This window comes from Artemia sp. Qi Xiang Cuo, chromosome 12 (assembly GCF_049724085.1).
Source record: "Artemia sp. Qi Xiang Cuo chromosome 12, ASM4972408v1, whole genome shotgun sequence".
Taxonomy (NCBI): domain Eukaryota; kingdom Metazoa; phylum Arthropoda; class Branchiopoda; order Anostraca; family Artemiidae; genus Artemia; species Artemia sp. Qi Xiang Cuo.
In genome coordinates, this window is record NC_142805.1 from 22,470,010 (window position 1) to 22,496,035 (window position 26,026).

At 40.3% G+C, this 26,026-nt stretch overlaps 1 protein-coding gene and 2 pseudogenes across 2 annotated transcripts in view; 2 read left to right on the forward strand and 1 right to left on the reverse strand.

Annotated features, from left to right (window-relative positions):
* The window catches only part of LOC148945897 (putative phospholipid-transporting ATPase IIB), a 158,167-nt gene that overhangs the window by 5,398 nt on the left and 126,743 nt on the right, over positions 1–26,026 (reverse strand). For both annotated transcript variants that reach the window (XM_089097744.1, XM_089097745.1), the window contains exons 17-18: positions 18,905–19,067; positions 16,489–16,655 (exon numbers count right to left, since the gene is read on the reverse strand). In XM_089097744.1, the coding sequence (XP_088953870.1) occupies positions 16,489–16,655; positions 18,905–19,067 (330 nt within the window). The remainder of the gene's footprint in view (positions 1–16,488; positions 16,656–18,904; positions 19,068–26,026) is intronic.
* LOC148945898 (small subunit ribosomal RNA) lies at positions 4,654–6,462 on the forward strand (annotated as a pseudogene).
* LOC148945899 (large subunit ribosomal RNA) lies at positions 8,274–14,000 on the forward strand (annotated as a pseudogene).

Consider the following 26,026-nt stretch of genomic DNA (forward strand, 5'->3'; position numbering starts at 1 on the left):
AATAATACCGCCAACAAAAAAATTGCCCCAGTCATATTGTCAGTCAAATTGTCACAGTCATATTGGGAAATAAAACAGGATAATACCGCCCACAAAAAAGGTTTCACAGTCATATTGTCATATATCAATGCATTGTTTAGGTTAGGGAAAATGAGGATCCATACTCATTCCCAATGCGTGGATGTACAAATGGAAGCTTGTTCCATTTGATGTGCTAGAAATTATTTGTACTTGCACTTACCTCAGGACATAAGCTCTTCAGCTCTCCCTGGTGCTACGTATAATCTGAGACAGCTGAATGTCATACTGCTCGGTCTTCAGTGTTTGGTGTAGTATATTCTACACTTATTTATCCCATCTTCGATGAGGCTGTCGAAAGCCTCATTCGGCTTCTGGTCCAGCTTGACTGTATTGTGTCTGGTATTTACTTGCCATCTTCGCTTCGTCTTCCAATGATTTAGAGATTTGCCGCTCATCACTTCTTTCCAGAGAGCACTATCTGGCCTCCAAGATACATGACCAAACCAGTCTAGGCCATGTTTTGTTAATTTATTGATGTCATTTTTGTGGCAATCTATTCCAACTTTGATCTTACTAACTCTATCCAACGGTGATACGCGGAGAATCTGTCTTAAGCAGGAGTTATCGAACCCACTAAAGGCGAGACATCCGCCCCTTTCAGAGGCCAAATCAGACGAAGTACAGAGCACACGATCGCCAGGTAAATCGATAATTTTATCCTTAAGAGGACATCACCTTGCCTCAATTAGGTAAAATTCAGCTGAACAAAGAGTACAGACATAGAAGATACTCTAAACATAAGTTGCAGCATATCTGCTGCAACTAATTGCACTACCAATTAGGGATCCCAAGTGTTTGAACTGATCAGCAAATTCCAAACGATTTTTATCACGAGAAATAATTCATTTTCGCCTTGTATCAACACTAGAAGCTTAACATAGAAAAGAAAAGTACAAGTCTGATATAAAGTAAAAACCAAAAAAAAAAATATGGCAAATTTCTGTATAAATCTTGGAATGGAGAAAATTGGAGTTTTGTAAACCTAAAATTTATCATTTTCCACAACAGATGATTTTTTTTTTTTTTTGAAAAGGTATTTTGCTTAAAAGAAAATATACAAAGGTATATTTTAGAGTATTCACTTATTTTAGATATATTAGTGACTATTTTAGTGACTAATATAGTCACTAAAAGAGTTATACTGCAAGACTAAAGTGTAGTGGTGTAGGAAGGTGAAGACTATATCTAGTTTATTACAAAATTTCTTTTTCTACAGTTTATTACTGTTTTCTACAAAATTTTCTGCAAAAATCATGGATTTTGCAAAATTTCTGCCGAAATTTTCACCTTCAGCAGAAATTTTACCGAATACCAAAAAAATGCGGGGAGGGGATGCGCCCCTCCCAACCTCCCCCTCTTCCCTCATCTCCTCGGGACGCTCCTGTTTACCCACATTATTGAATAAAAGGTGGGATATATTAACAACGCTTCTTGACTACCAAGGTCTTTCGTCGGTCATGCAATGTGTTGCTACCACTGGGTTCAAGCTTTGGGCCTGGGTGTAGTGGTGTAGGAAGGTGAAGACTATATCTTGTTTATTAGTTCCTTCATTGCTGCCAAATACCTGCGAAATATGGATTGATACTCAGGGCAACCCAAAGGCTTAGAATGATCAACACTTGGAAGGAGCTGGAGGGGCCAATGATAAACTTTGGCCCTAAATTGGCTCCCCGAATGATACAGATCAAAGATCCTTATATGATTATGGTTGAAATTAGGTACTAAATACTATATCGACCAGCACAGTATTATCTCTACGTATTAGCTCCACAGGTCATTTAGCTTCGCCTTTTCAACTATTTTTCATTATAAACCCCTATATCGAATTCTAACATAAACATTTGCATTTAAATACCTTAATAATGAGAATAATTAATAGTTCTTATTGAATAATTTAAATTAAAATAATTAAAAACAATTAATAACTTAAAATAGACCTTCTAGACCTTCATTGATACAAACAGTTACAACAAAATTACAACTCTAGCCAATGGAGAGCAGCCATTTCGATGTGCAGCAGACTCGACAGCTCGAAAAGCAGCAGAAGGCAAAAAAAAAGAAAAAGAAAGAGCAGAGAAATAAGAACAGACGTTTCTTACATTAAGATCGGATAAAATCTTTCAGCAGGAAATGTAACGTATGGGTGAAAATAAATGGTAATTTCTTAGCCTAAATAATCAACAAGGCCTTCAGCATATGCGAAAGGGAATAGGTAAGGTAAAGTAAATCTTTATTAATATTAATGTAAAAAAAAATGTTCCACACAAGATGTTTTCAAAGAAAACTAAAAGGCTACATTAAACCAAAAATGAGCAAAAATAAATTCAAATAGTTTTCCAAGCTTAAAACTGCCACAAAGCAACATCAATAAACAAATGAAACTCAAAACGTATACAAATTACAATAAATAATTGAGTCAAACTCGAAACGAGCAGAAACTAAGCTGAGTAGGCCTTGCCCTCCATGCTTTCTAAAGGACCAGATTATATTTTCCATTTTATAATTTGCCAGATTATAAAAGACCAGATTATAATTTGGATTTTACTGAAAACAATCCTTGTTTTCATTTCTAATTCTCTGTTCTCTTTCTTTCTGTTATAACATATAGTCGTGACAAAATTTTTACTCTAGCCAACAAAGAGTGTCGATGTGTCAGCGTAATACGTAGAAGATAAAACTAACATTTCCAAGAAATATATCTTCAGACAAAGATAAGAACAAATCAAGAAAACAAACAGCAAAAGACAAAAAGAAGAAGAAGAATAGAGATCAGAGAAAAAAGTAGAGGCCATCCCAGCTTGAATATAAATGAACTAAAATTAAAAATGAACCTATCAGTAATAAATCCCCAGACACTTACACAGTGTAATCTTCAAAACAAATTTTTTTTATTGAGGAACAATTTTGTGGATTCATTTCAGCCAGACTGAATTCATTTGCAACATAGAGGATCAGGTACTTAGTGACAATCTGGACCCTTTCTGTTTTAAGTAGAGGGAAATGCAGCTTCTTCGAGTGAATACGGAGAGAAGAAACGGGGACCCCAGCGATAGCCTTATCATGGATATAGTTTATTGGAGATTGGAAGTCATAATACGGCACTACTATTTGTGATTCTTTTAGTTGCTTGAGATTAAGAATACCAAGAAACAAAAAGATGGTTTGGGGTTTCAGACAGAATTTGAAGCTTTATTAGGCTAGGAATAAAGTACCGAAGAGTTCTTACTGCCTTATTTTTGGTCAACTGTAAAACAAATTAAATGTTATGTAAGCTAATCAGAACTAGTTAATAACAATTTACTATAACGTGACAAAACTAGCTGTAAAACAATAACTTTTTCTTGTTTTAGAGTTTTTATAGAACAATTTCGCCAACTTCATAGTAATTTTCTCTTAAAAATATTCAAGACAAAGTCAAACACACGGTTAAATACACAAAAACACTCAAAAACAGGGAATAAAAATCTAAATAACTTAATCCACAAAATAAAAAAAACATAATTCTACCAAACTATAGATGCAAAGTAGCTAATAGCGTTTGAACTTAATTTGTGCGTTATTGTTATTTATAAATAATTTCTTAGACCAAACTACCTTTCCATTTACAATTAAAACGAAACAGAAATATAAAAAAAACAGGTATAATATTTCAATAAGACAGTGGAAAAATAAGAAAAAAGCCCTTTATCCACTAATAATAGCCCTTTATCCCCCTCCCCGCCTATCCCGAAGAGAGAAACTTGAATGTTAATCGAGCAACATTGGCCAAATTGGGATTCCATGTGAAAATGGAAAAAGAATATTGTTGGTATATGTTTACCGAAGGGTTACCACATGAGCAAAGGGTTACCCGGCCCAGAGTCCCAAGCAAATGACCCAAAACTTGAAAAATTGAAATTTACTCAGATTGCGGGGCTGAGCTGTCCCAATGAATAGGTACTATTTGGAAGATGATTGGAGATAGACTAGGTTGAGAGAAGCATAGTATAAGGTTACAATTATATTGAAACCCAAAATTGGGCTTGTGTGAGGGAAGCGGTGGACACGGGCAAGATTGGGACCCCAGGTGAAAATGAATATATTGTTGCTATGTGTGTTGCGGATGGTTAGCACTTGAGCAACAGTTTAGTCATTCACTACCTAAAGCTTCCGTTAAACACTGCTAAGTTTTAGAGAAGACTTTGGGACAATGTTTTGGGGCGCCCACCTAACCATAGTCTCGGGCAAGTGACCCAAAAACTTGAAAAATTTGTGAAAAATGGAAATTTGCTCAGATTGCAGGGCCAAGCTTAGGCAATGCATAGGTACTATTTGGAAGATGATTGGAGAGAGACTAGGTGGAGAGAAGCATAGTATAAGTTTACAACCTTTCAGGCTAGTGTACTAATACTCTAATTCTCAGCTATCGAATCTCAACAGTTCAGGCTGCTGGACTGAGACTTTTGGTTAGCGATGGTTAGCAATGTAGGCGGTGGACATGGGACCTCTTTTGAAAATGTGTGTGTGTGTGGAATATCCACGGTTCACTGGTTCAATATGTTTCTAGTGTGCCTGATGGTAACGTGAATGTGTTACCTGGTTGATCCTGCCAGTAGCATATGCTTGTCTCAAAGATTAAGCCATGCATGTCTATGTACTATTCAACATTGGGCGACCCCTCGACGTTCTCACTAGCACAGTTCTGGTTCCTGAGATAGTAACATCTAATACTTGTATCACTGTTGTACGACTATAGATCATAAAAGCACAATAGCCCACACTTCACGCACGGGTTACTTTTATTATATCAAGACCAATCGGGCTTCGGCTAGTCTCTTGGTGACTCTGAATAACTATAGCCGATCGCACGGTCTCGCACCGGCGACGTGTCTTTCCATCGTCTGCCTTATCAACTTTCGATGGTAGGCTATGCCCCTACTATGGTTGCAACAGGTAACGGGGAATCGGGGTTCGATTCCGGAGAGGGAGCCTGAGAAACGGCTACCACATCCAAGGAAGGCAGCAGGCGCGCAAATTACACCCTCCCAGTACGGGGAGGTAGTGAGGAAAAATAACGATGAAGGACTCATCCGAAGCCCTGTTATGTTACTAAGTATTACTTCCCGACTTGAAATCTGCGAACTGGTAGTTAAAGAGTTGTTAAATAATACGCTTGACATACAGAGCCAATCGCTTCGCTGCAATTTGCTGCGGTGAACATGCAATGATTTGTAGAGTTTACTATTACGGGTGTTGCCGCCTCACGGTGGTCCCAGCCTCGATCGGAAAATTCATTGGATCGTTCTGGGTGCTCTTAACCGAGTGTCCTGGGTGGCCGATGCGTTTACTTTGAACAAATTAGAGTGCTTAAAGCAGGTGCACCGCGCCTGAATACCACAGCATGGAATGATGGAATAGAACCTCGGTCTGATTATGTTGGTTTTCTGAACTTGAGGTAATGGTTAACAGAGACAGACGGGGGCATTCGTACTGCAACGCTAGAGGTGAAAGTCTTGGACCGTCGCAAGACGAACAACTGCTAAAGAATTTGCCAAGACTGTTTTCATTAATCAATAGCGAAAGTTAGAGGTTCGAAGGTTATCAGATACCGCCCTAGTTCTAACCATCAACTATGTCAACCAGCGATCTTCGGACGTTACTTGAATGAATCCGCGGGCAGCTTCCGGGAAACCAAAGTGTTTGGGTTCCAGGGGAAGTATGGTTGCAAAGCTGAAACTTAAAGGAATTTACGGAAGGGCACCACCAGGAGTGGAGCCTGCAGCTTAATTTGACTCAACACGGGAAACCTCACCAGGCCCGGACACTGGAAGAATTGACAGATTGAGAGCTCTTTCTTGATTCAGTGGGTGGTTGTGCTGGGCATTGCGGATGGGTTTTATCGTTGGGTATTTGTATGACATTTACATCAACATAGTCGATACAGCTCTAACTACGATTGCTCATCTTGGTGTATCGAGAGTAGTCTATGGGAACTTTTCGATGAGAGCGCTTTAATTGATCACTCACATTACTTTTAACCCCGTAGGTGTCTTGGGACACACGCGCGCTACACTGGAAGAATCAGCGCGTCCTCCCTGTCCGAGAGGACCGGGTAACCGCTGAACCTCTTCCGTGGTTGGGATTGGGGACTGCAAGGATCCCCATGAACCATGAATAAATAGTAGGTACAAGTCATAAGCGTGCGTCTATTACGTAACTGCCCTTGGTACACAACGACCGTCGCTACTACCGATTGAATGATTTAGTGAGAACTTATGAATACTAGCCAGTGCAGCCTCTAGGCCGCTCGTGGTGTGGTTGCAAGTTGTTCAAACTTGATCCTTTAGAGGAAGTAAAAGTCTTAACAAGGTTTCCGTAGGTGAACCTGCGGAAGGATCATTAGCGTTTGATAAGCAAGAAGGAGACTCTTGGCCCCTGTGGTCAGTAGTTTGCCTAATGGCTGTTATTGATACACGTCCCCCTGTTTGGTGTTTGAGGTCCAAAAGTAGGTTTTCCGCGTGTGAAGAGTACCCTTGTGCATCATCATTCATGGGGGTCATTCGTTGAACAAAGGAGTGCTCAACGGAGTCTTGAGGAATGGGGGCTTTGAGGCAGTTATTGTGGGGATGATTGACTCAAAGTTTGGTTTGTTACTAATGGAGAAATGGTGAGATTATTGACTGTGAGGACTACCTGAGCTGGCTCTGTAGTTGGGGCTCTCAGAGGAGTAGAGCAAGCAAAGCCTGTTAAGGTAGTAAGTCTCAATGGAATTACTATGACGTGAACCAACACTGAGGTGATTGTTGTTGCCCCAGAAGCATATTTGTGTTGTGGGCCACGAGATGATGACTGGGTATTGTCTCGAGGTCTTGGTGTCTGTATTCATTAGAAGGATGGAGGGTTTGCTTTTGGCAGCAACAAGAAATTGTATCCTGCTCTATAGTGGGGGCTCTCTGACGAAATGAGCATGCAAAGCTTGTGATGAATCTTAAATTGTGTGTGAGCCAAATTCATGCCATCTGAAATAGTGGGCATCAGATTACTAACAGTTTGGTAGTTGCTGCCCCAGCAACATTTTGGTGGAGCCCGGGAGGCACTCTTTACCTTCCGGGGGGCCCAAGTGGTGCAAGAGGAAGGGATTGGCTTGATCAAAAGAGAGGCGCGTGAGTCCTCAGGTGAGCAAAAGTCTTGCTCTACGATTGCAATAATTTATCATCGTAATTTCAAGCAAGAATCAAACCGGCTAGATAACAAGCGTGGGTGATTGTATCATGGTTTATGCGGATTTAAAATTAGTAATGTTTTTTAGAATTTGTAGAACTTCGAAAAGGAACAGTTCTACCATACATTTATAATCCAGGTATGTCCTTTGATATTGCCAACCTCTCGATTTGAGTGTGGGTTGCACGGGTTCACGTTCATTTTCCGGTTTTGTGTATTTCATATACTATGTAATTAGAATGAGAATGTATGATTTATATAGTTTATCGCCTTGATTCTAATAACTAGTATATAATCGTGATAACATGCGACATTCATTACACTTGGAACGTCGCTCTAAATACATAAAAATTAATGTCAAGCAGTTGATCTTGTACTACTTCTGGCTGAGAGACGGATGTTGATTTTATACGGTATTGTTTACCATCACTGCGAGGCTCCGTTCGAAGAAGTTGTGTTTTGGACTAAAGATCGATAATTGACTATCGAAATACTATGTTTGGGACATATGTGTAGGGTGTTTTTTGGGTGTTTTATTTATATTTCTCTTTATTCGTTACAATATTGCCTCTTTTTTATTTTTTGTCTTTACCCCCTTGTACAAATATATAACGATCAATATTCACTTCGACATCTCAGAGGTTTCTGCCTCTTGTGTATCACAATATTACTTGTAACCCACCTGGGTAATGGTAACTGAGCTCCTTTTTGGCGGAAGGAGAGGAGTTTTGTCATTATGGGTTGTGCACAGTAGAAGCCACAATGAGGATGAATCCAAATTCTTTTCAACTAAAACACTTTGACTGACAGCCTTCGGCACAGGAATGGACTACTATGACTTTGGTAGTGGGAAATTGGTTTATTTGATGTTGAACTGTTGAATCCAAGGGGCATGCTGGCACTACAGGGGTTAGTGGTGACCAGGTGACTTTGGATGATTTGTTTGAAAAACAAATGACCCTGTCACTTGGCAGGGTCATTTATAACCCCCCCGGCCTCAGCTCAGGCGAGACGACCCGCTTGACTTAAGCATATTAGTCAGCAGAGTAAAAGAAACTAACAAGGATTCCCCTAGTAGAGGCGAGCGAAGAGGGATAAGCCCAGCACTCCGGGTCAATTGAATCCTTCGGGAGGCAATTTCGACCGATGCAGTGTTTGTGAGCCTCGTAAGACCGTCGTTTGTACAGTCTATATTACTCAGTCCTGTTGCCCTGTTTCCCCGAGAGTGTGTCCGGCCCGAAAGTCGAATGAAATCTCGGCATTAATATGTCTCTCTAGAGTCGTGTTTCTTGATAATTCACCGCTAATAAGGTGGTAAACAAAAACAAATGCAAAAAAAGAAATTTATACCAAAATAAGAAAAGTACCCCTAGGGAAACTTTAAAATAACAATGAACAGAGAGTTAAACATTGCGTGAAATCCTCCAGGGGTTTAAAACAGAATGACTTTCGAAGTTCGAGGCATCTTCGGGATCATCGTTGCGGGTAGCGAGTGCTGATGTGATCGTTGAGGGCAGCCTCAGCTGTTCTCTGGTCATGTTGGTCATCTACGTTGCTCACGGCGTGTATTCCCGGGTGGATTCGTAATCCGCTCGCGGCTGGAACGGTGTCAAAGGACCCAGTGCTTTTGTTGTTTCGGCTTCAAGACGTTGGATTCCCGGCAACGATTCGGCCCGGCTTCTGTTGCTGGGAGCCTCTTTGTGGGTCTTCTGGGTGAGCGGAGAGTAGGCGAGTTCCTTCCGACCCAGTGCTTTTGTTGCTTCGGCTTCAAGACGCTGGATTCCCGGCAACGATTCGGCCCGGCTTCTGTTGCTGGGAGCCTCTTTGTGGGTCTTCTGGGTGAGCAAAGAGTAGGCGAGTTCCTTCCGACCCGTCTTAAAACACGGACCAAGGAGTCTAACTTGTGTGCGAGTCGTAGGTCGATGAGAAGACCGATGGCGGAATGAAAGTTAAGGCGTTGCTTGCGATGCTGATGGGAGATCCTTCTCCTCTGGAATGGGGGCGCATCCCAGCGGCGTCGTTATCCCGTTGCGGATGCGACGCACCTAGAGCACACATGATGGGACCCGAAAGATGGTGACCTATGCCTGGCCAGGTCGACGTCAGGGGAAACCCTGAGGGGGAACCGAAGTGATTCGGACGTGCACATTGATAGTCGGAGCTTGGTCTAGGGGCGACAGACTACTCGCACAATCGAGGAGCTGGGTCCTCCAGAAGAGTCCCTCAGGTTATCTGGCTCTCAAGCACAGGAGACGGGAGTCTCAGACGGTAAAGCGACTGATTAGAGGCCGTGGGGCCGTAATGACCTCAACCTCTGCTCAAACTTTCAATGGGTGAGATGCCTTGCCGACCGTGGTGTTGTTGGCGGCAAGGATTTCGGATCCGAGTGCCCAGTGGGCCACTTTTGGTAAGCAGAACTGGCGCTGTGGGATGAACCAAATGTCCGGTTAAAGCGCCCAAACCAATGCATATTCCCGATCCCACGGAAAGGAGTTGGTTGCTCCAGACAGCAGGACGGTCGCCATGGTGGTCGGAAACCGCTTAGGAGTGTGTAACAACTCACCTGCCGAAGCAACTAACCCTTAAAATGGGAGGCACTTTAGCATTGTGCTGATACCGGACCGCCGGTCGCAGAGCTCGTCGATCCTTGGTGATCGTCGCTGACGCGCCGGTGAGTAGGGAGGTCGCACTGGTTGCGTTGAAGGGTTTGGGCGTGAGCCTGCCTGGAGCGGCCAGTGGCGCCGATCTTGGTAGTAGCAAATACTCGAGAGAGATCCTTGAGGCCTGACGTGGGGAAGGGTTCCATGTGAGCAGTGGTTGGACATGGGTCGGTCCTTAGCCCAATCTGATCGGGTATCAACGTAAGATTGGAGACAGCACTTGAAAATAATTTTATATCGAACCTCTTTAGTATAGTGTAACTTTCTTAAGTTTCGCCCTTGGTGAGTTGTTACCCTGGGTGGGGTCCAGTGCTGATAATATTCTAATAATCGTCACCGATACGTTTCACGGGGACGGTGGCTTAATTGCCTGTACGAGTGTTCGTGTCGTGTTCATTGCGGGATACACCCGGGACTTCCTCCGCGGAGAGATAGGGTTAATCTTCCGAAGAGCGTTGCACTTGAGCGACGTCCGTGGATTCTTGTCGGCCCTTGAAAACCATGGTGAGGGCCAGGTCTACTCTTTCCACCAGACTGTACAGATAACCGCATCAGTTCCCCATGATGATCAGCCTCTAGGCGACAGATGAATGTAGGTAAGAGAAATCGGCAAATTGGATCCTGAACGTCGGCATACGGATTGGCTCTGAAGGTTGAGGGTGTCGGGCTTGGAGAAAGATGCGACTGGCTACCGAGTTAGGCTTGGGTGCTCGCAAGGGTGCTCGATTACGTCTCCAGCTGTGCTAGGACGGCCTTAGCAGTGCGTTTAGTGCCTTGCTTCGGTTTAGTGCGGAGCCTCGGCGCCCTATGAACGACCAACTCAGACCTGGCACGATCCAGTTGACTCCGACTGGCGCATTAAAACCAAGCATTACGAAGGTGCCATCGCGTGTTGACGCAATTTGATTTTTACCCAGTGCTCTGAATGTCAAAGTGAAGAAATTCAACGAAGCGCGGGTAAACGGCGGGAGTAACTATGACTCTCTAGTAAAACCCAGTTGGTAGAACGATTGCAGAGCCGATGCGATAAATTTAAGGCACGAAATTGGCAAATTGAGTTTTCCCTAACATGGCAGGGTCATGGGGCGAACTCATTCAAAGCGAACCCAATCGCCAACTTCTGGCTTCCAGGTCAGACCCCGTTCTTCAAGGGGCGACTCTATAACCATGCGATTCAGTTGCGGACTCAGTTATACCCAACCAGAAGGACCCAGTACAACTCCAACCCTTTGACGAATATGTGCAGGCACGGATGCCCTTCGCAGGAGATTATTCAACATGTCTTGCAATCCTGTATGTGCGTCCACGGGGGCCGAGTCAAGCTGCATGACTCCGTGGTCAATTCTCTGATAGAGCATGTTAAAGGAAGCAACTTAAGATATAAACACGAAACATATTTGACTCATGGCACAAAAAGGCTCAAGCCGAATCTAGTAATAGTTAAGCTAGGTGTAGCCTACATTCTGGATGTTACGGTGGCTTACAATCACCCCTCGGTATTCAATAGAGCAGCTGAAGAAAAGATACGACAGTATGGCGTACTTAGTCCTGAGGATACGCACTCTTAATTAAGCGAAATTTCCAGGCTTAAGGTCGTTCCTGTTGTACTTGGGGCTCGGGGAGGTTGGAGAAGTTCCAACTCGAAGATTAACAAGATTCTTGGTATATCACATAGCTTCGCCAAGGTTAACATCATCCGGGTAATTAAAGCGAGCTTATTCATGTTGAGATTACATAGTAGCCTTCAGAGCTCACGAAACGGCAATGGTAACTATGCATTAACCCTCACCAGTAGAAGTGCTTTATGTCGTAGGAATTTAGTAGTATGTGATAATCAATTGAACGTGTGCTCCAGTAGTGTTGGCGTTGTTAACGCAGATGTTATGACCTATGCAGCTACGGCCCCTGGGCAGTGCAGGTAATGGAGGACCGACCAAGGGATGCCAAGTGCGGCAAGTGCTAGTCGCGTGGGGGCTAGAGCCTCGGGTTGAACCGCAATGTCGGGTGTTTTCGATTTACGAAAATGCCTAGACGTTGGACGGACCTGTTTCTATGGACATGCTCCGCTAAACCCAACAAGCCAGTTATGAGTTTGCTTCACTCCCATATACGGGACCGCCCAAAGGTAGGGCTGGATGTCTCCGGAGATCATGGACGGGTGCCTATGGCAGATGTGGGACTGCTCTGTCGGGGCAGATCGCCTTCTTTTAGAAGAGGTGGGGGACAGTCCGGCAGTAGGTTCGGCCTCAATAGACAAAAACCTTCCCAAGACACTGAGACGAGATGGACCACAGGCACGGTCCCTATGGCCAAGCCCAATACCAGGACGGGTCTGTATATGGATGACGGGTGCTGGAAGGTTATAGATGGAACCGGGCTTCCAGAGAGTGGAGTTGCCAGGGTTGGTCTGTTTATCAGGCCTTCAGTGGCATCTCACCTAACCGGCGGCTTTGTAAGGCTTCTTCTCAATAGACTTTTGAATTTTCCTTTCCTATCTTTGTTCTTTTCTAATTTAAACGTTAGTACGTCAGAGTCCACTCCCCTTATGGAATTGGGCTGATCAGGACCGTTTGGGGCCGCTAGGTTGGCAAAGGGCAGTGAAATCCCGTTGTCAACCCAGACCGGCCGGCATTTTAACCCTCATAAGGCTCAGTTGAGAACCTGCGCAGGGTGAGCTCACTCCTTAGTTAGAAGGAGTGAGTCTAGAGATTGAAGCCTTCGAGCTGTATTGTTGAGTATAAGTGCGTAGGTACTCTCTCTTCCTAGTTGTAGTCTTAGGTTCTAGGACCAAAGTTGCAGCCAGGAGACAAATGATCAAGCAAAAATAGCCAAATGCCTCGTCATCTAATTAGTGACGCGCACGAATGGATTAACGAGATTCCCACTGTCACTATCTACTGTCTAGCGAACCCACTGTCAGGGGAACGGGCCTGGTAACGTCTGCGGGGAAAGAAGACCCTGTTGAGCTTGACTCTAGTTCGGCATTGTGGAGTGACATGAGAGGTGGAGCCGTCGAGTGAGATGGGACCTTTTGAACGGACCGATCACGACGGTACTGGTCAAGTCCATTAATACGGGACTCGCAGGACCGGCACGGGTTTGCAGGGGTGGTGTTTTACATTGATTACCACATCAGTGTTAGATATATCAACGTTAGGGGGACCGTTCCAGATGGAGTGTTTGACTGGGGCGGTACACCTGTCAAATGCTAACGCAGGGGTCCTAGGGCCAGCTCAGGGAGGACAGAAAACTCCCTTAGAGCACAAGGGCAAATTCTGGCTTGATCCCGACTTTCAGTACGAGTGCGTACTGCGAAAGCACGGCCTATAGATCCTTTTGGCTTTAAGAGTTTTAAGCAAGAGGTGTCAGAAAAGTCACCACAGGGATAACTGGCTTGTGGCGGCCAAGCGTTCATAGCGACGTCGCTTTTTTATACGTAGAGGTCGGCTCGTCCTATAATTGCGAAGCAGTAGTAGCCCAGTGGTTGCTTTGTAACCCACCAACAGGGACCCTGAGGTGGTGGTATACCGTCGTGAGACATGGTAGTTTGATACTACAGACGTTCAAAGCCGTTGCTAGAGTAATCATGCAACGCACGAGAGGAACTTCAGGTTCTTACAGGTGGATGAGCTAGTGTTCGACAGGCCAAGTGGGTGAGTATAAATCCTTGTGAGGAGAACAGCCCTCATCTGACTGGCGACTATGTGATTTAGTTCAGCCCGGTCCCGAGCGGTCGTACTCAATTTATGCGCCACTAACCCTGGTTCTTTTGCGGTAAGACCTGGGTGCTCGTTATTCGGAGCCACGGTTCGGCGGTGTAACCTAGTCCTTTAGCTTTTAGCAATGGGTGCTAGTGCTTCGGAGCCAAGGTTCGGCGGTTGCTTGCCCTCGTGAGACGGCGACAGGGCAGCTTCACAGTAGAATAAATCAAATATTCCATAAGGTCGAATGCCAACATAAATGGTAGACGAAGTGGGTACCGGACGGGGTGTTGTCAACGGTCGAGCAGTCATTTACACTGCGATCTGCTGAGACTAAGCCTACGACCGGGAGATTTGTCTTGCCAGCGGGCAAGTCCCCCAAATTCACATAAATGATTTTCAAGTGTTGGTCCTAAGGGAATTGTATATCGAGAGTAAAAAGGGTGAGCACAAAGTACTCAAAAATGAAGGGGGGTCATTCTAAACCCATTGTATGGGTAGCGGAAATTAGGATGACTCGGCTAGAGTGTCAAGACTCGTTGAATCTCTTGACCCGGGCAGTGAACGGGAATAAAAACTATTCCGTTCTCTGTCTATGTATTTTCCAAGCCCAGGCAGTAATTTTGGTCTTTTTTTTTAAAGTGTGGGGGGCCTTCGGGCACCCACACTTTAAATTGAATCAGGCAAATTGTATTAATTGAAGTCTTTGGCTTTAGACTCCGTTGATTTTGAATTGAAGTTATCAAGTATTTTGCAATAGGTTGCACAGGTTGCATCAAGACGCTGGGTAATTCTAGACAGAGAAAAGTCAAGAGATATAGGCCAAGTAATTTAGAGGCAAATTTTTAAAGATTTTAAACACAGGCAAATGATAGAAGAATGCGTGACTCTCTTATTGAACACCGACAGGTCATGTTAGTCTTTGGAATGGCGTACCTGCCTAGAGTCTTAGGCATGCTTACTAATAATTAGAAAATATACACACGACGATTAGATTGCCTCTAATGAGAGACAAACAAGGCACGTCCACCTATGGTCTTAAGAAGGTTGACCAAGAATTTAAAATTGACATAGGACCATAAATTTGCTTAAAATAACAGGCAAACAATCGTTTAAAGCCATATTTATCTTTCAAATAGTACCTATTCGTTGCCTAAGCTTAGCCCCACATTCTGAAAAAAATTTGAATTTTTCACAAATTTTCTTAATTTTTGGGTCACTTGCCCGAGACTCTGGGCAGGTGGACATCCCCAAATATTGTCCCAAAGTCCTCTCTCAAGTTAGCTCTTGTTCACGGATGGCCAGCGTCTCCAATCACTTTCCCATGAGTATCTATTCATTGTCTCAGTCCAGTTTCGCAATATGAGCTTATTTCACCTTTTTCAAGTTTAGGGTCACTTGCCTGAGACTCTGAGCAGGCGAGGTGGGCACATCCAAAAATTGTCCTCACTTCCACTCTCGCCTTAGAACTTATTCACGGATACCTAAAACTGTCAACGGTTAGACTGTTGCCCTAGCGGTAACCATGCATGCATGCAACCTAACATCTTATTAACTTCCATCATAATAATTATCACCATGCAATAAGGCAACAAAACGACAAAGCAGGATAAATTAGGTTGCATATAGCGATGCAACAAAACAACGAAATCAACCACAGTTGGTTATTTAACTGGTAGGTCGGCAAAGGAAAACTACCTACCATCTATCAAACGCAACACAGTCATTTTTCAAAATAAATAGACTTTCATTTTGCAACATTTTTATCAGTCAAGCAACCAACTCTCGCCTGTTTTATTGTTTCTTGGCCTTGTTGCATCATGTTGCATCATCAAGTTGAAGATAATCCACTAGTTAGACAAACAACATAATCTATCTTACTTTGTCGTTTTTCCCTTATTGCATGGTGATAATCATCATATTTGGCGTTATTAAGATGTGAGTTTTTCATCGTTTTTATTTTGTTTCTTTTCCCCTTTTCTTTATATGTATTGTTTAATTTGATTTTTTTTTTTCTCCTTTTTTCTCTCCTTTAAAAAAGGCTTCCTGATCTGAGGTCGAATTTTATTATTATTAATCAAGAAAGGTTTTTTTCATATATTTTCACTGTCTTATTCGGATGTTATAGCCGTTTTTCTATGTTTTCATTTCGTTATAATTGTTAATATTGTTTTAATATTCTATTGCTCATTGTCGTTAATAACTATAGACATAACAGGTTACTTATCATTTTATTATTATCTATAATAGTGTAAAAGGATATAAAAACTAAAAAGTTACGAAGGATTGAAAGGAAACCCCGATAAAACATTAACTAATGGGAAGAACAGAACAACAAGAAGTTTTGAAGTTGGGAGGAAACGAGTAGGAAGTAAAACCGCTAACTCCTACACCTTTCTCATTAATATTATTTTACTATCTAAAATAATTCAATTATTCAACTATAATCAATTGTCCTCAAATAATTATTGAAAAGCTATTAAGTATATACTGAAGAAAAAGACGAAGTCGTCCAAACAGCACTTTGCAGCCAACTTTTGATCAAGATCTAAGGACGGCTGAACCTCACTAGTACCTAAGTAGGAAGACGTCATCGTTGCGCCACGATTTCGGGACGAGTGTAGAGGCTCTGTCAATGCCCTATGCACCGACGATGGTTCCGGAGGAACTAAGGTAAGGTCAATTATTATCAAATTATGTAACTTATACTTTATTCCCTTAGATCAAAGTATTTTTCAGGGAGTAACAAAAAAGAAGCAAGAAATGTTTGCCCACAGTAGTCGCCAGCATTAATCAGACAAAAAAAAGGCTTTGCAATGAAGACACCAAAACAAAAGAAGTCATACCTTGATATATTGATATAAGAACCCAAATAAAGAAGGTTTTAAAGCTCAAAGACCTTCCTTTTGACAAGTCTCGGTAAATTTCTGGATAAGTCATTGCCACTGACGAAGTAACATCTCTGTCAAGAACTAGCGAAAATACTGGCAACATCGTGTAAACTGTACTAAACCTAAAAAGAGGGGGAAAATAAACTCATTTGGAGGGTCCCCGACTCTATTCCTCATCCTACAACAATAGAAACACAATTTAAACAGTCAATACCAGCGTGTTGCGGGGAAAGTAGGAAACATTCCAAAAAAAATTATTCAAACAAACAAAATTAATTCAAAATCTAAACTTGCCAAAATTTCATATCGACCTCATTTATAAAAAAAAAAGAAAATTAAGCGTTTTTTCTGTGAATCCTAAATGTATAAAATATAATCTTATATTATCAGTGTAATAACAAGATGTTACTTATATTACCAGATGCAACCCAGGATATCTCAAAACATCTACCAAATTAAGATGCTAAAATTAAGAAGCACACAATTTGATTTAAATTCGGGATAAAAAGCATAAATATTTCTCAGGCTTACCAACAAACGAAACAAAATACAATTACATCTTTGGCGGGATCTTTTCCAACAAGACAACGGAGATATTTTCTTTAGTATTTGATGAAACCAAACAAATTCCGTTTAGCTTCACCTAGCCGAATTTCATCACCATCATCCAAGACAAGTGTACGTGTGACAACAGCGACATATCGATTTTCTGAACATTTAATCAATGCATACTATACTCTATTACAAAATATTTAACTTTTGTAAAAAGAAGAAAGATCGACAAAGAAGCCAACATTTCAAAAAAATTAAAAACAATTAGATTATTATAAACATTAAATTTAAAAATTAAATATTCATTAAAAATTATAAAATTTACAAACGAATTAAATCGATAGACAAAAACACAATGAGGAGATAAATTACAAGAGCGACGGGAACTATTGGGATGATTTATTAATTTTTTTGCTAATGCAGGAGGAGGGGGGTTAAACAATAAAAGGTCTAATAATGAATTCCACCAAGTACCACCATTGTTTAGAGCCATAATTTCCCTTATTAAGCTACAAAGTATATTGTAAAACCAGAATCATAATCCCTAGTACTGTGAAATTTTCAAATATTATCAACTATGAAAAATGACTTTTAGCCATTATGTAGCCAAAAAGACTGTGTTTCTGTACATTTTTAAATTAGAGGCGGAGAACGAGAGAGGGGTGGTTAAAATTCAGAAACAATCAATAAGGCTTCGGCTTTGTTAACCTAAGCGTGTAGCTGCTCATGGAATAACACTAATGCCACACGACCCTTAAGCAAATACGCAGCAGGGCCTCTAGGCTCTCCTCTACCAAAATCTACTAACTCCATTTTTTTCTTTTATCGAGATAATCGTGAAATATTGTTTTGTTTTTGAAACGGGAGAAATAGATGAAGGTAAAGACAATGTTTCAATAATTTTTATTCAAAGCCCATTTTCTTCCCATCTCTACCACTCAACTATGCTGGATGTGGAAGTTCGGTTATATAGTTCTAGTGTCTTTGTACTAGATTTTGTCTGTAGAAAACTGATAATACTGAAAACTGATTTAATTTGAACATTAAAGGTCGTATCACAGAAAATATTCCAGATAGAAAATAACGACTGCGCCACTGGCTCGCTATGTCAAGATTAGAGAGGATTTATCATTACTTAAAGGTGAAATCTTTGTGCAGATATTAGGTTTGACAGAAGACAGTTACTCCCCCCTCCCTTTCTTTAGAGCACTGAAACTCGAAATTTTACTCCACAGTTTTCCATATATTTCCTACAATTTCCCTATTTTTATTTAACCGGTTTATTTCCGGTTTGAAGCAACTTCATCTGCGTGACTTTCAGACTATTAATAAGCGGTCTTTAACAGTAATGTTTAAAGAAGGTAAAATTCCTTTGTTCATACCTTGTGGCGAAAACTGAACTCAAGTCTTTAGAGTAGGAGAACCGATAAATTCATACCTTTTACTTACCACCTTTTTTAGCTTGTAAACACAATGCTGTATCTCAGAAAATATTCCAGATAAACAACTTTGACTGCGCCACTGGCTCACCCTGCCAAGAATAGGGGAGAAAATCCTTACCTGTATTGGAGTAGGGTACTTTGAAAACACGATTTATGCTCTTCAAATACGATTCATTTTCAGACAAGAGTATTTCAATTAAAATCAAATGCTTGATTTCTTCTCATAACATTATATTTCACACCGCGAGGCACACCAACAGCCTTTTACCAGTCCAAAATACTAGATTTATACATCTACTGAACCTTCACTGAATGATGGCTTCGATGGGATAATCTTCTTGGCAGATGGCTTCATAAATAAGACATAAGAAACTTACCCGACCATGAGAAATCCTTGATAAAGTGCAATTGAAGCAAAGTAAAAAATGGCTGAAAAGATGGCCTGCATGGTGGATATGATTAATCCTCTGTGTATAACAAATTGAGAAAGTGCTGCTGACCTTTTATAAGAACGTCTTCCATGAACTAGCAATAAACGACCTAAAATAAAAACAAAAACTATTGGATGGTAATAACAGTAAAATATGATAACACGGAAATAAAGTGACATTGTACTTATATGGTAACTAGCAGCGAAGCTTCTTAGACGACAGACATGAAAAAATCGTAGCGGACACTCTTTTGTGAGGACTGTAGAAAAAAGGTCATTTTGCTCACTTCCCCAAATCCCCCTCCCCCCCCCCCAAAAAAAAATATCCTGAGAGTGTAAATGGCACTCCAAGCCGTGAGACCAAACAGGCTGTACTAACCAAACTATTCATAAAACGTGTCACCTTTAAACGCAATTTACTGACTGTTTGCAATCTCCATAATGAGATATTCTTGCTTGCCTTTAGGCTTCTGGTATGAAAAAGATAAAAGATGTATGCGCTCTTGTCAGGATCTGAACACCAACTGATTCGAAAAATGACTCCGAAGAAACTGTCACCCGTTGCACTCCATCGTGCAATTGTTTTCAAATTAGTAACTGGCTGTGTTATGGACAATAAAATCAAACATCTCACCACGCATGAAACAACTGCCTGGAAGGATGCTAAAAATTAACTGGACGAACAGAATAACCAACATAGAAATTTACCAATACACGAACCAGATAGACGCGTCTGATATCAAATAACGAAGATGACGACACCTAGAGTATGTAATTCGTATGCAAACCTCCCAATGGTTCAACATGCTCCTTTAGTGGCAACTAGAAGGCAGTAGACAGCGCGAAAGACCTAACATAATCTTCGAAGAACATGCAAGCGAGACAGGCATGCAATACCCACAAGTGTAATTGCAGAATAGGAAGACGCCACTGTTCACCTAAGAGGTGACTGGAGGCTCTTCACTTACGCGGGGGCCTAAATTTCCATAATTGTCAGTGCCATAGCCAGATCTATCATGGGCAAGTGGTATTTCTGTAAGTTAGTACATAACCTAAAACAAAAGATATAAATTAAAAACAGCTTTAAATAATTAATGAAAACCATAATTATTATTGATTCAAACTTTCATTAATTCTCTATTTTGAACCTTATGAGTATTTTGCACTCTTAACTGGTTTCAATGAAAAATTGTGTAAGAAATTCATACTATTTTCACCGTTCAATCAAAAATTAATTATATTAATTAATTTCCACGCTTAACTTCGCTTTACTTTTCCGGCCTTTGTACAACCGGATTCGGCTATCTTCAGTCTTCTGCTTTTAATTTATTCCCCACATAACTGTTTCTCAATATCCTTATTTTGGCCGGGTACTAATATTTTTTTTTTTTTAAGCAAATTGCCTGGTTCATACTGGGTTGCAGTTTCTATTTAAGAAAAAACATAAGAAAGCTTTGCTACTTAAAATCAAAGAGCAAAGTAAAAATTAAAGAAGGAAGGAAATTACACTACATTATAGAGTGTTAGCCGCCCTCCTAAGCCCCCCCCCCTCTTTACTTCAAAGTTTACCTATTTTACAGCGATGCTCCAAGAACGATTGAACTCATTAAGCTGCCTTACCTTTACACAGTAAAATGTTTCGATGTGGTGTCCATTTTAATTTACATCCGTTTTTTAATTTATTAATAATGAGGAAATTACTGACTACACAATAATGTTAGAACGCAACATACCACCACTTAGGAGCATGTCCGTGGAAACGGTTCAAGACCAGTTCACGTTCATTCTTTGCTGGACATCAATGTCTAGGCAATGTCTGTGCTTCCTCTTTTACAGGCAGCCCTTATTGATCCGAAGCGATAATGTCAAGTCACAGAGGTCTAGCAAAGACTCTTTTGAAAAGGGCTTTAAGGCTTTATACCTTAAATCAAGGAAATTTTGGATCAAATTGGTCACTTTCTTTACCTTTTTTCGCATATTACGAAAAAAGTAAAAGTCTGCGTTGCGCAGGTATCGATCTCCTGATTCGCTGCCTTCGGCCGGGAATGCAATGCGTGGTTTGCGCAAATCATCCGGTGCTTCCCGTGTTCCCCCCCCCCATATTTCTCCAAGCACCTATTTAGAGCTGAGCCGACTCTGGCTGAGCTTACAGAGTCACACCATTAACCCCCGTTCCAAACCAAATAACCAGCGAAATCATGTCTCAAACCCCTGAGACCTGGGGCTCCCTGCAGCACAAAATTGCGCCTGGTAGTTACATGGGGTGTAATCTTTTTTGCTACCCAGAGCATAATATTTTCTAAAAAGAGGGCTAGAATTAAAACAATTTACTCGAAAAAACCTTCTGCTTGATTTGTCAGACCAACTTCCACGGGCGGGGGAGGAAGTCTAGATTATCAACAAAGAGGGTTTCAAGCCATAGTTTTTAAATTATTATGGAGCAAGGTTTTTTGGGTAATTTAATATTAATTTAAGGTTCCCTAAACCCTTCTCCTATGCACTAAAATAACCCTATGAAATGAATCTTCCACTTTACACTCTCTCCAATAATAGTTTCTCCAAATAATAGCAGAGCTACCACCCCTTCAGCACCCATTACTAAGGATTAATCCATGCATATCTATTCAAATGAAAAGAGATCATAGGGTAGGCTCCCCTCCCCTGAGATAAATATGAAAGGCTTCTTAGGACATGCTGTAAACCAAGGGCACTGTCAGTAGAAATCCTTCCTTTGACATGGACCGGGAAGCTGTCCTCTGTGGTCACGTATCCCTAGGAGCCAGGAGTTTTTTTTCCGATGGTTTTCAATAGTTAAAACTGTTTGGATATATAACAATTTTAAATCAATAGAATTTTGGCATTCTAGGGACAAAATGATTGTTTTCTGGCACAAAATGAACCTTAAATGGTGCATTTTTGAGTCACTATCGAGGAAACCAACACCACACATCATGGGGTTGACGGCCCTGGCCCACCCACGCCATGTGACCCCAATAACGCTATCGGTTAGTTGTGATTTTATCAAATATGGGTGGCTGATTTGTCTTTTCATGTATAAAGGCGTTAGTGATCTTATCAGTTCCCTGGAAACCGAGGATGCGCCGAAAACAGATGTTCTCAAAACCCTGAATTCGCTTTTCCAGCTGCTTAGTCAACGCCCAAGATTCGCATCCGTACATTTGTACGGAGAGGACGTTATTGTTGAACAGCCAGGACTTGAGCTTCAGGGAGTGTGCTGCATTCTTTCACACATTTCTTAGTTTATTCAAGGCGCTGCCAGCGCATACAATGCGTGTGGTAATTTCCCTCTAAAGGCTTCGTCACGTTTGTGTTCTAGAACACAGACTACCATTTGAATGACCTTACTTCCAGTTAACTTCAACCACTGGTTAGATGCGAAGTGAGAGAAAACAAAACAAATAATCCTACATCCGTCAAGAAAAACACAAAAGGTAGGGCTTTTATTGGGGGGGGGGGTCTTTTTTTCGGGGGGGGGGGAGTTTTTCCCCTTTCTAAAAGTAAAAAAAAATATTTTATACTAATACCATTTGATAAATTGGTACGTAACTATGTTTGTCCCCTTTCTAAAATTAAAAAAAAATATTTTATATTAATACCATTTGATAAATTGGTACGTAACTGTGAACTTCATTAATTTTGCATTCTTGAAATCCTCAGAAAAAGAAATGACGGTATTGGTCTGTAATTAAGGAAAGGCTCACACATACATTTATTGTCAAGGACGTCAAATTAAGGCATTGAAAACCCATCTTTAATGACACTTTTAATAATTGTTTCATCTTTCATTATTTTTCTCTTTAAATTTTAGTATTATTAATGTGATTTGTCACCTGAAAGGACTAAGGTCATGGCAAACTAATTAGACTGGAAAGTCTCCGAGATAAAAATTATCAGAACCATCAACCGTCCCCGAGTAAAACCCAAAAATTAATCTTAGAAAATGAAAAGGAAAAAAGGGCCAATTTATTACAATAAAGAGACTGAAACTACGATGTAAATACGAAAAAGATATAAAATATTTCGAATTAATATCCAGAAATTGTGTTTTTTCCGGTTTTTTTCTTTATTTTTTCCTGTAATTAATAGACTGTCTGCAAAGAATTTTTCTCTGAAACTATAACCGTTCTTTAAAGTGTTTTTTTTTTCATGAAATTATTCCACTTTTTGAAAGAATAGAAAAATATATGTACAACATTTAGCAATTTAAATGTATTTGAATGAATTAAGCTTCATTAAAACATTTTTTTATATTATAGTTCAACTCCTTAATTTATTTTATTATAATTTACTATAAACAAACACTACCTGATAGCTCAGGGGTGAGAACATTTGCCTAAGTTAACATTTGCCTGTAGCCATGGTAACTTAGGTTTGAGCATTAGATAAGACAAATTTTTGTCTCAAAAAAGACTAAATACTTTCCTAGTCTTAGAGGAGACTAAAAAGTCGAAAATAATAGATATAATTACTTTTATTAATTCGATTTCAACATGGACTAAATAGTAGATTTTTTATTTCTCAAAAGAAAGTGAAAAACGGGGGGCGCAAAACAGATTAAGCTTTACATAGCTTTTTTTTATCGTTTTCCTCAATTCACCGACTTTTTCATTTATGCATTTGTAATTTAGCGCAATTTTATGATTTATGATTTTATGATTTAGCGCAATTTTCAGTCATAAATCCAAAATACGGTCCGAAATCACGGTCCAAAATACAGTCCTTTTGGCGCAAACCAAGGGTTTTGAGCTATTAAGAAATTTATCATACTCCTGTCGTTTTTCTCATATTCTCAGAGAAAAGAGGTTAGAAGTTATTTATTTCGAACACGATAAATTTATATAGATAAAAAGACTAAACAACGGAAAGACGAATAACAGACTTTATTCATTTTATTACAACCGTTTCATTCTTTTTCAGGCAGGTCTCACACATTTTTGTGGATACTATTATTACTACTAACAACTAACTGCAGCACCAAGCTGTCTGAGGCAAACACAGCTACACACGCTCCTCCTCCATCCCAATCCATTAAAAGCCTTTCTTTTTACACCCTTCCAGGAAGTACCCATTGCCCTTAAGACTTTCCTTGGAACATTCTCCCCCTCCATTTGGGGATGACAAGCTTTCCTTTTGGTCTTAGACGGTTGACTGACAAGGACAATCTTTGGCAATATCTCATGCTTCATTCGCAGAGCGTGTCCTAGCCATCTCAACCTTTCTCTGATTATAGCCCTAGAAAGCGGGATAGAACCACATTTTTCGTACAGCTAACTGTTTGAAATACGGTCAGTCAGACGGGTACCCAAACAATCCGTAGTCAATTTCTCTGGAAGACATATAGCAAATCCTCCTCAGTTTTTCGGAGCGCCCACGCTTCGGAACCATACTTGACCACTGTCATCACCCCAGCTTCCAATATTACTATCTTGGTTCGCATACTTATCTCCCTATTCTAAGAAATTTGTGTGAATACTTCAGTCTAAATGTGTGACAAGTGCCATAAGCGTGAATATTTAGTTTGACCAAAGTAGTGACCTAAATAGAAGTCCTTTTTCATTTAAATTAATTCCTCAGTTGCGTTGGCTTGACGTTTGCTATGGGAATTTTGGTAATCTGAACATGGAAATTAAAAAATGGTACTTGATTTTATATATATATATATACATACATACATATATATATATATATATATATATATATATATATATATATATATATATATATATATATATATATATATATATATATATATATATATATATATATATATATATATATATATATATATATATATATATATATATATATATATATATATATATATATATATATATATATATATATATATATATAGTAACGGGAGCCCGGCCCTCAAACGCGCTTCTATATATGAATTCTCATTGTCGCTTGTCTTTTAACCGCAGTCAATTTTAGCCTTTTCTTGATTACATGACGGTTCACCACAGGTTTGATACGGCCACCCTGGGAAAAGTACGAATTCTTTCTTAAAGTTGCGACCAATTTAGATCGTTCTTGTGGCCAGAAATCTCAATTTGCCAGTCTTAGAAGAAAAAAACTATGTAGCCAATTTTGAGGCCGGGCCCCGGCATGGCTACGCGAAAGGCTCGTCTATATTGATTTTCATTGTCACTTATCTTGTAGCCACAGACAATGTGGGCCTCTTCTTGACCTCATGACGTCAAAATAGGTTCAATACAGCCACCATGGGGAAAATACAAATTCTTCCTTAAAGTTTGGACCTTTTTAGATCGTTTTAGTGGCCAGAAATGTCAATATGCCATTTAAGAAAAAACAACCATGTAGCGGATTTCAAAGCCAGGACCCGGCACTCGAAGTGTGATAGGCTTGTATATATTGATTCTCTTTGTAATTAGCAACCTACAAATGAGCCAGCTTTGTTTGTTACTCTTTCCTTGGGAAAATGGAAGGCTCCCCAGGGAACACATAGAACGCTGAAGGGTCGTCTTTTAACAGCACAATTCTTTGTTTTACAGCATTTTTGACACGTTCTGATGCTCTCTTTCTCATGATTGCTTGTAATTCTCACTCCCGCTTATCTTGTAACCGCATATTTCCTTTTTCTCGTTGTGCCTTATCTTTAGCCGCATATTTCTTTGTTCTTCACTTTTGTTTTTGAATAGTTGTAAATGCCGAGTATGCGAATATTCTAACTGTATATATTTGTTCTTTATTTTCGATTATCATTACTTTAAACATTTTTTCAGTACCCTTTACCTTAACTGCTCGGATTGGTTTTGTCACGTTTGATAGTCTAGGTTGTTCAATTGTCCTCTAGGCATTATGAAACTACTGAAGACACTTTTTGTAAATAGACTAATTACACTTGGTATTTTAAACTTAACTATGTTCCTTATGTAATGTTGCATGCGTCAAAGATATAAAAACGATGTGTTCACTCCTGGGGGGGGGGGATGAGATAAATTATGAAATTTACTCATAGATATTACGTCAATTATATGATTTTTCTTGTCAATCATATGTTTCTTGTGTAATGTGGCCTGCATCA